The sequence below is a fragment of the Trachemys scripta genome, chromosome 13, assembly GCF_013100865.1.
Source record: "Trachemys scripta elegans isolate TJP31775 chromosome 13, CAS_Tse_1.0, whole genome shotgun sequence".
Lineage (NCBI taxonomy): Eukaryota > Metazoa > Chordata > Testudines > Emydidae > Trachemys > Trachemys scripta.
The window spans coordinates 6,799,316-6,814,845 of record NC_048310.1 but is presented as its reverse complement, the minus strand read 5'-3'; the positions used below and the strand labels follow the sequence as shown (position 1 = coordinate 6,814,845).

Genomic DNA, 15,530 nt, shown 5'->3' with positions numbered 1-15,530 from the left:
GCATGTAAATATCTTGTGATGCCAGCTACAAAAGTGCCATGAGAACACCTGTTCTCACTTTCAGGTGACAAGAAGCGGGCAGCATTATCTTCTGCAAATGTAAAGAAACTTGTTTGTCTGAGCGATTGGCTGAACAAGAAATAGGACTGAATGGACTTGTAGGCTCTGAAGTTTTACATTGTTTTATTTTTGAATGCAGTATATTTTTGAACATAATTCTATATTTGTAAGTTCAACTTTTGCAATAAAGAGTTGTATTACAGTACTTGTATTAGGTGAATAGAAAAATACTATATATTTTGTTTTTTACAGTGCAAATATTTGTAATCAAAAATAAATATAAAGGGAGCACTGTACACTTTGTATTCTGTGTTATAATTGAAATCAATATATTTGAAAATATAGAAAACATTGAAAATATTAAAAATAAATGGTATTCTATTATTGTTTAACATTGCGATTAATCGCAATTAATTTTTTAAATTGTGATTAATTTTTTTAATCGCTTGACAGCCCTAGAAATTAGACCTGCATAGGTTATCATCAGGGGTAGGTAAGACTTTAGGTAGGTAAGGCAGGTATGTACGTAGACTGGTGTTTTAAAAAAAACTTTTTATCTAAATGCTTTGTTTCTAATGCAAAATAAACAATGCTTTGTTAAAAAGGCTGTTTTGTCACTGTCAGAGACACCTGAAGCGTAAAACCATAGGTGCCTGAACTCACTTTGACCTGCTAGGTAACAACAATTGATGCATAAGGTACTGTAGCTCAGAGCCCAGTCTAGGAGTGGGGGAATTGCAGGATTCTGCCCTGGAATAGGTAAAGGTAGTACCAGGAGTACCTGCTCAGTACCAGGAGGAGATATGCTCAGGCCTAGTTTACACTAAAAAATTATGTTGGTTTAACTACGTCAGTCTGGGATATGAAAAATCCACACCCCTGAGCGGCATTGTTAAGCCAACCTAAGTCCCCATGTAGACAGAGCTAGGTTGAGGGAAGAATTCTTCCATCAACCTAGCTACTACCTTTCGGGGAGGTGGATTACCTAGGCCGATGGAGAACCCCTCCCCTCAGCATAAGTAGTGTCTGCACTGAAGCAGTGTAGCTGTACCGCAATCGTGTTTTAAGTGTAGACAAGACCTCAGAGAGGCCACAAAGAGGACAGAGGAGCAGCCAGACCTGTAACGATGATAGTGTCATTTAACGCTGCTTCGAGCAGATCTACATGAAATGGTTTAAAATGTCGGCAGTTGCTGCTGCCTGATCTATACTAGAGCTACCTCCCGTGGAAAGCACCAGTGCAGGAGCAAAAGTGGGAGGTTTTAAGAAAAATATGAAGTGTAGCTGAAGCCAGATTTTCCTAAATTCGTACAGTGAGTCAAACTGAATTAGAACCCATGTCAGTCCTCTACTCTTACATCTTGTGTTTAAATCATGTTTTCTGAAAACTTTGCTTCAAAATTCTTCTTTTGGAAATCTCTGTTTATCTCCATGAGATCATCAGTAAAGTTATTGTTAAATCGCTGCTTTTTAATTTCCATGAAAAATCTGGCAATGCCCTGAAAACATCCTGCTGAAATGTAGAATTGTGAAATTACCCTGTGTAAATTAGCAAACTGGACACCCAGCTCCAGTCAACCAAAAAGTTATTTTTAAATTGTTTATTCTAGCTGAAAGGGATTTGGTTAAAAAGGCTCCAATTTATTCACAGTCGAATATTTATAAAGTCAGTTGAATTGGGTAACAGGAGGCTAATGATTTGCCTTGAGTGGCTACGTTATGGGAAAGCAGATGATGGGGAAATAGGCAAAAATAAAAAGGTACCCCAGCTTTTGATCCTATGCCAGTAATAGGATTTATTAAACATGCATTAAGCCTAGTTTACTTTGCTCTTAAAAATATGGCTTCTTACTTGTTAAATTTAGTTTATTTTTTTTAAATAAAAACGTTGATCATTAAAATATTGAGTTCTGGTTATGAATATGATAAGTATATTTTTGGTGTAGAGGAAACTTTACCTCTCGTGTGACTGCAACCTTTGTAATGCATTCTCTCTCCTAAAATATAAAGCTTTCTTACCCTCTGCTTTAGTGACTGACAACCAATCGCCTCCCACATTAGTACTGTAACATATCTATTCATATTGTGGAATACAATACTTGCCATATGTAAAGATATTTTATGTTCTACAGCAGCATCATTTGCTATGTATTACAGCCATCTAAAAATACACCTTAAAGCTTGTCTAAACAGACATGCCTTTCACTGTGTCCTGAAAACTACCAAACCCTGGGAAACTGTCAGAAGAAGCAAGTGTGATCCTGTAAGGGGCTTGATCCTGCAAAGTGCGGAGGACTCTGGTCCTGATGCAGCAACGCATGTGGTTAACTTTAAATACATGAATAATCCCTATTGAAGTCATTAATATGTGTGTCGCATTGCTGGGACTGCATGTACTTGAAGTTAAGGGCCTTGGGCTGCAGGACAAAAAATTGCTGTGTAGACATTTGGGCGTGGGCTGGAGCCCGAGCCTGAACATCTACATGGCAGTTTTTCAGCCCCGGAGCCCAAGGCACATGTGCCGGAGTCAGCTGACCTGGGCCAGCTATGGATTTTTTATCCGCAGGTAAACATACCCCATATGGTTAAGCACTTTGCTCAATCACAGTGCTCGGGGTTTTTGCAGGGTTGAGCCTTGAGTCCTTCTGATGAGACTGCCTTGTTGCTAGACCTAGAGAGTTCTATCCCAAGAACCAACTCGAAAAATGCTCCAGCAGATAGTCACAAAAATTAAGAAACATAAAAGGCAGAGGTAGTTTCTCAAGTAACCAGGTCCCAGGCTATTGCTGGTAGCACTGATGGTGCCTAGCACCTAGAATTGCACCCAGAAGCAGAGAGAGCCCATGAACAGGATAGAACTCAGATGTGATATGCTCACAGTGCCCCAGCTCCCTCCACTCAGAAGGCAGGTAGCAACACTCTGCACCAGATTTAGCTTCAGGGTTCAGCAAAAACAGCAACTTAATCTCTTTCTGGAAAGGTATTTGAAATACTGTACCAAACTTGCCAAACTGGTACCTGTTGTACTGCATTTTTAAAAACTCCTCCAGGGCGTGACTGAATCTTAGTATGTGTGTGTACATACCTATCACAGTGGGCCCAAATAGATCCTTTTTGGGGACTATGGGCACTAATATACTGCAAACAGTACAGATAAGTTCATGGAAGATAGGTCCATTGATGGCTATTAGCCAAGATGGTCAGGGATGCAATGCCATGCTTTGGATATCCCTAAACCTCTGACTGCCTGAAGCTGGGACAGGACGACAGAATGGATCACTCCATAATTGCCCGGTTCTGTTTAGTCCCTCTGAAGTATCTGGCACCAACCACTGTTGGAAGACCGGATATTGGCTAGATGGACCATTGGTCTGACCCAGTGTCACCATTTTTAACTTCTTATCCTTTTGTGAGTAGAATAATAATTCTCTGCAATAATATTGCCACAGGGCACGTCTTGGTACATATATGCCTGCAAAAATGATGGGGTGTTTAGCTGCATAGCAAACGACAGCAATAACTTTATCGGCAACACGCTGAGTTTTCCAGCGGGCTAAATAACATACTGGATCTGGATGCAGTATTCCTGGGGGCTTTTCCATCAATTTCCGCAGAATTTAGGTTTTGAATTTAAAAAATATTTCCATTCTTATGATTATGAAGAAAACCTTCAGCATGTGAACAGGCAGCAATGTCTTTTTGAATCTGCAGACAGCCTGAAGGCCCAAAGCCTGGCTCCAGGATACACCCAAAGTCCTCCTCTCCATGCCACTGTAGAAATAGTGTTACTACCCATCCAGTTTTCATCCAGACAGTGCAGGTTTCGGCTTGTGTGTCTGAGTGCCATTTGATAAGCCCTGATGTCCACTTTTTTTTATCTGTGGAAAGATGACAACCCTAAGCAGAAGGAAGGAGGCAGCGCAGCAGCAGCAGACGCTGACATTGCCTTTGGGGCTAGGCTGCTTGTGCGTCTTGTGGCGGCGCGTAACCCTGTGCAGCCCACACGTGGCAGGCAAGGTGGCTTTGGTCGTGCTGGTGAAGTAGCTATGAGCGATGTGGGCGGGATCTTGGGGGGGAAGAGGTGGAGCAGAGGCAGGGCCTTGCGGAAAGAGGCAGGGCAGGGGGCGGGGCCTTGGGGTTCCAGTTACCAGCTATTAGAAAGGTGGCAACCCTATGTAGAAATGGAGTTTCTCCTTGACCACTCCTATATGGACCATTCCCTTCAAGAGATGCTTCAGCTCCTTCTCTTCATGCAATGAGGAAAAGGGGGTGACTACAGCCCCACCGAACCTTTGTTTAGTCTAACTCCTTAAAACTGTTAAGTGACTAGAAGTTTTCATTCATCCCCCCCTCCTTCGTCCCAAGCCCTTTGAGCACTAACTAATATATATAAGCATCTTTCCTCTCTGGCATCATGATGTCCTAGATTTTTTTCACTTTTGCTGTTTGAAATTGATAGATTAGGACTACCTGAATGTCTTCATATGTCTTTGAATTGTAATGAGTTGTAGTTGCAGGGATTTTACAAGAGCTCTTTGAAATCACGCTTGAAAAATACATTTGGTGTTGATGTCAGAATCAAAAGCCTTAGGGAAAGTTTCTCACAGACCTTTAGTGTCTTCAGAATTTACTAAAGAGGTGGGCTGCAATCTATAGGGTAGATCTTACCAATGATTGATTCTCGATCCTGAAGTCTGAATAGTAGATAATGTTTTCACTCCCCATCGCTTCTCGGCTCTCTCTGAGCTGAGGGGTGAAAACATTATCTACTATTCAGACTTCAAGATTGAAAATCAATCATTGGTAAGATCTAATGGGTTCTAGTTTGACATATTGAAAGCAGAAAAGTTGAAACACTCTAGTTATTTATGTTGAAGTTTGAACTGTTGAGAGCCATGTGTGCTGCCTGACAGTTATTATAACTTATACAAACTTCACAGAAAAGAATTTGAAAGCCCGATTCTAATCATAAAGTAGAGCACTGTAAATCCTTTAATAACTGAATTTACTCCAGATTTATATTGCTGTAACTGTGATAAGAATTGGGCTCTACATCTTTTCAATGATATATCAGAATCTGCTTTTGGCAGAGACAAAAGAGTTTGCACTTGTCTACAATTTCCTTAGATACTCCTGTGAGAAAGAAAATCAATAAGAATTTGGGTATGAAATTAGAAGAAAGAACATTAAAATTAATCCTCCTATATTTCAGAGGAGTGAGAGGGGTAAAAAGACAATTCCAATTGGTTCTCAGGTTTATGGATGGTCAACTTTCTTTATTCAGCAGATCTTTTAAAATTGCTTTTTAGTGGAGACTCTTGGTTTGTTTCCATGGGGAATCCCTAGAACACACTGTACACAACTCTGAAGCAAAACAGTCAGAACAGGAAACCAAACATTTGGCAAGCTAAACATTTTGAGAACCACACCCAGCTAGAAGAATTTTTTTTCCTGCTGTTGAGCTGGTGTAATTTCCATGGCAACATCTTCCAAATGGGGAAATACACAAATAAACATATAACCAAAACAAAATAAAGAAACATATAAACCTTAAGAAATTGTGGCTCTGCTTCAACCACTTGGATTGAATGTTAACAGAGAAGTCCAGAATGGGTTGATTTCTTTTTATGACTCACACAATAAATGTCTAGATTTGCTGGGTTATCGCATTGATGACTTGGCTATGTTCCATCATGACAAGGTGTTGAAAGTTCAGTTGAGTTTATGTCAGTTTTGGATTATGTTGCACTCCAGTTTATTGATGTAAATGTAAGCAGAATCAGGATGAGCTCTACCCTAACATTTGGTGGTGAATTATGGCGAGTGTGGAAAAGAACTTCAGGGGCTGATTTTGTTTGCATAGGCACACCCACTGGCCTAGCATGAGCCCACAGCAACTGAAAGTGGTTACTTTGGCTGGTGTGGGATCCCCAGTTTCTTTGTTATTGGGGCAGAAAGAATAAAGTGTTGTTACCCTGATTCTGTGAATCAAGGCCAGTGGAACTGTTGTATGACAAAGGGACTCACCATTAACTAAGTAGCACTCGCTAGACAAGGGGCATGGGTTACAAAACCCAGTAAATTGAGAGAGGCTGGGGACAGGTATTTATACCTGATGGTATGGGCCCTTTTGAGGGCCTGAAACACCAATTGCACCACCTCCTCTCTCTGCTGTTGAATAGCAGAGCTAATTTTGATTCCAATAAGAGTCTAATTACAGGCTGCTATGCTAAATTCACTTTGGGCCAATAGTGCACCAGCACTGGGGCTCCCCTACTACAAGCTGAAATCACCAAGAGCTGAGATCACTGAGTGGTGTCTTAACTAGTGGGGGAGTCTGAAGATTTATTGCTAAGTGGCTAGCTGAGAAGTTTGTGGGACGGTTGGCGTGGCCCACAGAATGGCGAGTGGAGCAGAGCAGTTTGTGGGACAGTTGGTGCAGCCCACGGATTGGCAAGTGAAGTAAAGTGAAGCAAAGTTGAGCTAAGCAGTTTGTGGGACGGTTGGCGTGGCCCACGGGACAGCAAGCAAAGCGAAGCGGAGCAGTTTGTGGGACGGCTGGAGCAGCTCGCGAAGCGGCTGGTGAAGTAAAGCGGCTCGTGGTAAAGGCTGCAGCAGAACCCCATGGAGAGGCAGGGCAGTCAGCCTCAAACATAAGGTGCCCCTTAATACCCCGCGTGCCCCTTTCTCCCCCCCCCCATTTCCACCCAGGCGGGGGGTTGGGGGTGGTAAGACTCTGCAGATAAACTTTTGAACTCTGGGGCTGCACTAACCAGGAACAGAGACTTTTAGGTTGTTGGACTTTGGGGTAATTTTTGGGTTGCTGGACTCAAGAGACTTTTGGGGTGTTGGACTTTTGGGACTTTGGGGGTGGGTCTGCTTTTGCTCATGGTTTGTGCTATGAATCCCGTTTGTGGTGTTTTCCCAATTTAATGCTGATGTCATTTACCTCATATTATTAAACATTTTCTGCTACACTCAGACTCCGTGCTTGCGAAAGGGAAATTATTGCCTCTTAGAGGTGCCCAGGGGGGTGGTATGTAATTGTCCCAGATCACTGGGTGGGGGCTCGAGCCAGTTTTGCATTGCGTTATTAAAACAGAACCCCTAGATACTGAACCCGGCTCTTGTTGCTGCCAACTCAGATGGGCAGAAGGGTTACATAAACAGTCTAATGCCTTTACTTTTATCAAATGGCATGTAGCGGACAGAGTTCTGTAAGCTTGTTAGGAAAGCAGCAGCAGACTGTTAAAAGTTGAGCTTCTCTTTGCTTCCAAAGTGTGTGGTTAAGATAGGAACCTGATAAAAAACAGGTAATTCCAACTGGCAGGGTAAAGCTAATATGGATTTAATCTTCACTACAGATATACTATTACTGAAATTGTCCACTCTTTACCAAGCAGGCTCAAAATCTTGGAGAGGTTTTGGATCTTGGACTAACTAGCCTGGGTCATTCAACATGTTTTCATAGGTGACTGGTAAAGAATTTTATTTGTTAATTTATTGTGACTGAGATGAAATAAAAAGTACCTATTCACAAGCTCTGGGTGCCCTGCCAATTACAAAAACAAAATACAGTGCAATCAGCTGCGCTTTCTCCTCCAGCTGCAGCACCTACTCAAACACTGCCCTCCACCCCATACAGTGGCCAATACCTGAATTCACCTACACCTCTTTAAAAGCCAGATGAAGTTCATGGGTCCTACAGAGTGCCCAGAAAGTGATTACTATTTTGGACCAGGGCAAGAAGGCATTTACGGAGAACACACTATCAGCCACTCGCTCTCTGTTAGGGATCTAACTTCAACACCTCCACTTAGACCCCTGCACGGATACAAAAAGGTGTGCATCTGATCCGCGATCCACAAAAATTGTCTGCGGATATCCACGTCTGAGCTGCAGACATCCACGTATTTGCCAGGTTCTAAACAGCGCCACAGGTCACCGGGCAGCAGTGAGGCAGGGCTGTGTCAAGCCCCACTTCTCCCTAGAGACCTCCTGCCCTGCCGCCTGCTCTACCTTTACCTTACCTCCTTCCCCGCTCCGGGCAGGGAGGCTACAATTTGGCCCGTGGGGGGCTCAGACACCCCTACGCAGTTACAGTGGCTCTAATGCACGCAGCCATTGCCACCTGCTCCTTTAAAGAACCACCCCAACTTCAAAATAGCGGTTGGCTCACTCCCTTCTGGGAGTTGTAGTTTACCTCCTCCCTCCAAGCAAGCTGGGGACTACAACTCCCAGAACTGACTACAACTGCCCGGCACACTGACGTGTGATTCTGAGAGCCGAGCTGGAGCCTGCAGGCTGGGTGACAGCCTCTCCCTTCGGGTGAGTGTGTGCTGCAGAGCCCTGTTTGCCGGATACAAAATTTGTATCCGCATCCATGCTGCGATCCGCAAAAATGGTCTGTGAATATCCGTGGATACAAAGCGGATACCCACAGATTTGCAGGGCTCTACCGCCACTGACTGCAATGATGATGACATCACAAGGAGAGTTGAGGCCTTTATTTGCTGATCTGATCCTTGACATAGTCAACCAGACCTTTGTCGGATCTAGGATGAGCTATAGCAGGGCATCCCCTATGGAGTTACTCTTGAGGCCCACTAGTGGCAGAATGCAGTCGCTCACTCATTTAGCTGAGTGGGTGGATGTGAGCTCACATTGCATCTTTGATCCATGAAAGGCAGTGGCAGACCTCAGCGATCACTTCTCTCCCTCAGCACCATTGTGACAGCTGAGATCAGCTCAGACACTTTTACTTTATAGGCCATGATGTGCACTCTTCGTCTTCTGATGCAGTGATTTGTGTGTACATCTCGTGTCCTTTTTCTTACCCAGCTGAAACCAAAAGCCTGGTACTTGCTTTGTCTGTAGTCAAGCATCAAGCACATTAACAGAACTGATTTTTTTTTTAAGGTAACTTGCACATACCTCAGAAACTGAATCACCTATTATCTTAAAAGACAGATGTGAGTCTATAATCCAATCTGATGTTTCAGAGTATCAGGATGTCACCTGATCGCCTGCCCTGGGGGAGGGAGAACTTGCCCCACCTCCATACAATGCATCACATAGCTAGTTGGATTGAGAAGTGGGGTATGGGGAAATTCACCATTCTCTGCAGCTTCAGGAATTGACCACTGTCAGAAGTAGGATGCTGAACTAGATGGACCAGTGGCCTCAACCACTTTGGTGGTTCCAGCCTTTAGTGTTGAAAGAATCAGGCATCACTCCTGAGATTTGATTCTCTCCCTGCACTGCCTGCAGGCTATGAGGAAAGTCAATGGAAGTTCATTGTATCTTTGGGTATGTCTACACAGCAAAAGCTGTGCACGGGGTAGCATACCTGAGCTAGTGCCGTGCGCAAGCTAGCTTGAAAACAGTATGAGGGGAAGACAGTGTAGCACGGGCTACAGGGCAGGCTAGCAAGCAGAGTATGTACACAGGGTCTGTGCCAGGCTTGTTCTACCCCTGCTAAAGTCTGCTGTGCACTGTCTTCCCTACTATGTTACTTGTGCTAACTGAATTCAAAATAGCTCAGATAGGCTAGCCTGTGCATAGCTTCTGCTGTACAGACGCCTCTGTGAGGAGGAAGGGGTCATTGGGCTTCTGGGACCCGGGTGGTCTCTTTTCTTTAAGTGTAATGCTCTCTTACTCTAAAGTAGGAACCAAATCTACCCAGGGTTACATCTGTGAAACTCCAGGGTTTACCATAAATGAAGATAGATTCTGGCCTCTGGTTTTAGATCAGTTTAGAGAAACTAAGGCCTTTTCTACACTATGGGGAAAGATCAATCTAAGTTACGCAACTTCAGCTACGTGACTAACGTAGCTGAAGTTGACGTACTTAGATCTACTTACCGCGGGGTCCAAACTACGCTATGTCGACGGGAGATGCTCTCCCATCGACTCCCCTTGCGCTTCTCATTCAGGTGGAGTACAGGAGTGGATGAGAGAGGGATCTGCGGTTGATTTAGCAAGCGGGTAGACCCGCTAAATCGACCACTAATGCATGGATTGCCACAAGCTGTTCCCGGTAAGTGTAGACAAGTCCAATTCTCAATACTCTCTCTCTCTCTCTCTCACACACACTCTAACACACACTTTGGAACATGCTAAATACAGTAAATGAATTCACTTAAACTATTTGAAGAGCTAATAATTGATAAGGTCTGATCTTTCTGATTTTAAAACTAATACAGTGTCACTCTTCTTCAAACAAATGAACAATGCCTTGATCTTTTTATTTAAAAGTTTTTAAATGGAATAAGTCAAGTTTCCTGAACAGGCCTGCAATAGAAATAAAACTGGTAGGGTAGCAAGTACAAAATTTTTAAACAGACTGTCATCTTGTGCAAAGAAAACATCTAAAAAGGTCAGAAGAGGGAAGAATACTGTCATCTGACTAATTCAAACTGTACGCTAGAAATAAATTACTAGATGTTTTTCGTGGATCTGTTTCTACATTAACAAGGTCTGGTGCTAAGCTAGGTTCTGGAGGGAGAAAGTATGCATTTTTTCCAGATTAAAAAGTAAACAACATTTTTCAATGATGGTGAAAGACCTATAGTTACAAGTTGTGCCACTTGTTGAACGACTTATTCTGTCTGTTCTAAGAGGATTTAGTGCAGCTTTATTCACTGAAGTTTTCAGAACACAATAAACCAACTTTACACTTTCTGTTCTGTGGAGGACAAAACAAGGAATTGGCTGAAATTAATTCAAATTCATTAGGATAACATTGCAAATGCAATTTACATCCTTGTAAAATTGAGTTATGAATTAATATGGAATTGCTGAGTGACAAAGAATCTTGCATGTTGTATGTTACATAAGGCTTTCATGCTTTCATGCTCTGGAAGATTTATATAATACAATAATGCGTCACTGCATTTGGAGACTAATCTCACAATAACTGGCTTATTGAAATGCCAAGCAATCAATGGCAGAATATTTATTTTGTGGTGTCACCTGCCAAAATGCATTTATGAATGAGGAACTATTAAACATCTGCATTCTGCTTTGTTTTCTGCCAACCAGGTAAAATAAAGCTTGTTTGGTCATCACATAGGTGGATATAAAGAGTACTGTTTGATTATTCAGTTGAAGAAAGTATCACCTTCCTCTGTATTCAAACAGGGCCAAAACCGTGTTTTTGAAAAAAATCAACAAAACTAATACAGTTACAGAAATGAACAAAGTATTCTGGATGAAATGCACTTTCTATATGTAGGATTTTATTATTTGTTATTACCCTGTGACCTGATCTCCATACAAGTGATTAGACATGCCTGCCTCATGAGTAGCCCAACCACAAGTCATTTGTAGATATGTTAATAGTATTGTATACTATACCACTAAACCCCGATATTATTTTGCATTTTAGTAAGGAATTTAATGTGGATCGTCTATTCAGCCCATTTGGGGGCTTTATGTATTTCTATCAAACCCTGTTTTCTTAAATTAATCATTTCAGTGTTTAATCTGTATGATTAAGCTTGATCCAGAGCTCTTTGAAGTCAATGGGAATCTTTCCATTGACTTTGATGGCCTTTGGATCAGGCCCTAAATGTGGTTTCAGTTACATTTACAAATACGCTTTCATAGAAATCAGTCAGACCATCAGGTAGAAAAAATGCTTCTTTTGCACCCTGTGCATGGTTACAATTTAGAATCATAACCAGCCCAATGACACCCATTGGCTCTCATTGCACAAATACTGAAGAATGATGTTTTAATCTCACACAACCAGGAGTGAAGGAAATAGTCTAGATAACATCAGGCTTTTCCATCTCCAGTTTCTCTCATTCTATTATCTTTTGAAATTCTACTTTTGTTTTTTTGCAATCTCTTTTCAAGGTCTCAAGTTCCCTTTGTTGGTCTCTACTGCTATATTAGAAAGACAGTGAGAGCAAAACTTACTATTCTTATTGTCTGTGCCCGGCCTCTCTTTGATAGCCCTCACTGTTGCTAACTCATACAGGTGTTCAGGGCACTATTTTAATGAAAATGAAATATACTCACATGCTGCATTCTTGTTTATTTGAGTGCAGGTGACCATGCTGCAGGGTCTTGCTGGCACCAGTCGCTGCCCCCAGATAGTTTTCAGCTGCTTGCATAAATGTGCCAGACTAATTACCTTTATGCTATTCATTAGTACGATCCTGGCCCTTCGGTCAGACTTACAGCCAAAACGGCTTTCAAGAGCCTGGCAACCTATCAACACAAAGCAGAGATAAAAAGCTATGCAAGTACAGCTTTAAGATAACCAAATGATCTCCGATCCTTTTTATAAGCCATTCTTAGTGTATGGTACACACCTTTCTTTAGGGGGAAAAGAAACAACCACCCCGAACAAACAGTTAAATTTCAACAGCTCCCTGGTCTGGCTTCCTCATTGGTTGTAAAAAAATTTGAGGGCGCAGGGCTAGTTGATGATTATTCTGCATGTGCTTTTCATGCTCTTTTTTTGTCTGGCTCTGCAAACATTGCAAATTCGGAGAAATCATTCTTGTCATATGGAAGGAAAGGGTTCTTATTCATAAATATTACAATTGTTTCAAAAATCTTCATGTTCTGTTACTTTTGTGATGTTAAATTGATCTTAATTTTGTTTTTATAACAATCACAAACATGAGGATTGCTCGTTACTCAAGCTGAGCAATTTACAGAAGGCAACTGGGGCAGGGGAGATATAAAGCCCTTGCAGGAGAACAGATGGAGAAAATATTTTAATACAACATGCCATGCAGTGCAATCTGATGCATTTCAAAGGCTATGAATTTGTTCTTTAGAATTATGTCGATAAGACATCCCAGGAGAGGAGTAGTTTTGTAGTATCTAGAGAGAAGGATGAACTTCCCCAGAATCAAGGAAATCTCCCTCACTGTCCCTTTCATAACAGTTCAACCACTATATTAGCCAGGCGGTAGTGTTTCCATTTGGGGACAGATTTAGGATTTTTCCAGTCCTGTATTTTTAGGAATAAAAGCACAAAAATTCTATTCTCTATTTGTTCTTTCACATAGTTTTCCAAGAACTCTATTGCTTTATATGATATGACTGTATATAAATCCCTTCCTTTCATTTCCCCTCACAGTGCTCAATATAGTGACATGGCACTTGGCTTCTGAATCTCTGTGGTGGTACTGATACAACAAGTAGCTTCTGTAGCAGGGTTTCATTCAGGCCAGGTATGCAATCTTGGGAAAGCGTTTCACTCGGTAACAAAAAGCTATTCATAATGTTATAAAGTAGCAACCAGGCCTGGACGAAGTGAAGCTATTAGAAACTGAACCCCCTACAGGCCTGATGGTACCTTTCAAGGTTCTCAAACAAGTGCTTACAGAAGTTACATGATTATGTGCGCATTGTAAGGAGAGTTTCAGGAAGAATGTATTTGTAACTGTGTTTAAGGAAGAGGAAAGTTATTTTCCGAGGAAAGTTCCTCGGGGTAAAATAGTCATTTATGAATTGGTAGCAACTGTAAGATGTTGATTAAATTGTGAGGTTAACTGTGTGTTGCTTTATTTTGATCTTAGCCCTCAATCCTCCTTATGTTGCTGTATATTAGAGTCTAATTAGAAGGATGAAGAGGACCTAGGTAGGAGACAATAGTCCCTGAGTTCTACCACGCTGTGCTGCCCCCTAGGTTTGTCGATGTGTGAAAATAAAATACCAAATAAATTCAAGTGTCAGTCTTCATCTAATAATGTAATTTTCCCCATACAATAGTACCTAACCAATAAGTCAGAGAACCAATGACCGGGATGGTTCAGGCCAGATCCTCAGCTAGTGAAAAATCAACATAATTCCACTGACGTCCATTGAACATAGCTCCATTGAGGTAGAGCTGGCATTTTGCATGGCTGTACAACAAAAATGGCCATACAGTTTGGATGTTTTGCAAAATCCTATATGTTGGTATCTACTTCTAAGCTTAGAGCTGCTCCCCAAAATGTCCTTGGCTCCAAGACCTGGTCAACAAAGTTTTGAAGCCAAAGCAAGTTTATTTTTGGCTTCAGACAAATATGGCTTTGCTTAAGTGCCCCAGAGTTTCCAATTTATGCTTCCTGCAATGAGTCTACTTTAACAAGTGGGTTTAAAAAATATTTGCTGATCTGTCTTTTCAGAGGCTTCTCATTCCAATACCATATTTTAATCTCTTTCCCAATTAACGAGTTAGATTAATTAATATCTTGAGAGCACTTTGAAGATGGAAAATGCTACATAAGGACTATTACTATTAATAATTTAATCAAACTTTCTCTACAAAAAGGAATATTAGCAAAACACACATCTGACCTACTTTTTCTTATGTTTGTTTGCAAACTCCATGCAGTTTTAACCCTACAAAACAAATGCTTCAATCAGTATTGTCCACTCATTAGTTTATGATTAGTCTCACAAGATTTGGGGTTCTCTTTAAAGCTCCTTCCCCTCCCGGAGTCAGGGGACTACATGAAAATCTTAGCCTTAATTGAAATAGAAGGTAAGTTTCTAGCCTTCACGGTTGTAAAATAAAGTTTGGAAAATCTGACGCCCACCCGCGACTCAAAAACAGAAGGCAAATGAAAAGTACTCTGAACGTACTGGTACCAGATCTTGATTTTTAGGGGCTGACTCACAATTTTTGAGTGCTTGGGCTCAGTAATATTTGTTCACTGCCCATTTTTTCCCTAAACACTGAGGAACTGTATGCTAGGCCAGGCCAATAGCTTACCTATGACAATGCAGATATAATAGGCACGGCTAAAGTCTGCTCTTATTTACTCTAGTGTAAATCTGTAGTATCTTTACTGAAATCCACTGAGTGCAAGTGAGAGCAAAATTTGGTTTATATATTTTGAAGCGTCGAGATTCATCACAGGAAAATGGAAGTGAAGAATTATGAACTTTCAGACCTAAAAATAATTATTTTTTAAGTTCACTAAAAGTAAACGGGAAGCATTTTTTACAAGTTTTAATGTTGTTTTTAAAATCTGTTGAAGCACCTCCTTCTCGCTCTGGCTTCAGGCTAACTGATGCTTCAGTATCCCCCACTAAGATCAGATCCCTTGACCTTCCCAGGAAGGACACACTCCCATGCTCAAATTTCCTTCCAGGCACAATTTTATTCTTTAAACATAAAACTATGGCAAAACATCAAAACCGAAATTGTTCTTCTGTCCACCACAGGCTACAGATCCCAGGACTTTTCCCTTTGCCTCTCTCTCAATGCTGAAAGAACACACCCTTTCAGTCCCTCTGCATCAGGGCTTAGTGCAGAAGCCCATTTCCCCTCCCCAACTCCTCTCAGCTGCTAGCCCTCTGTCCTTTACAGGGATCACCTGACACACACCCTCCCCCTTCCCAGCTGGGTCTGATAACTGATCAGGACTGAATTGACCCAGGCCCTTAAAGGCACAGATCACCTTGTTACAAACTCGCTTATAACAAATGGGGTTTTGAACAGGAAATGTCTTTCC

At 41.6% G+C, this 15,530-nt stretch overlaps 1 protein-coding gene across 1 annotated transcript in view; it reads right to left on the bottom strand.

Moving 5' to 3' along the window:
* The window catches only part of CA5A (carbonic anhydrase 5A), a 33,410-nt gene extending 21,016 nt beyond the window's left edge, over positions 1-12,394 (bottom strand). Inside the window, exon 1 of the mRNA XM_034788207.1 lies at positions 12,088-12,394. Coding sequence (XP_034644098.1) covers positions 12,088-12,217 — 130 coding nt within the window. The 5' untranslated portion in view covers positions 12,218-12,394. The remainder of the gene's footprint in view (positions 1-12,087) is intronic.
* Between the last annotated feature and the right edge of the window lie 3,136 nt (positions 12,395-15,530).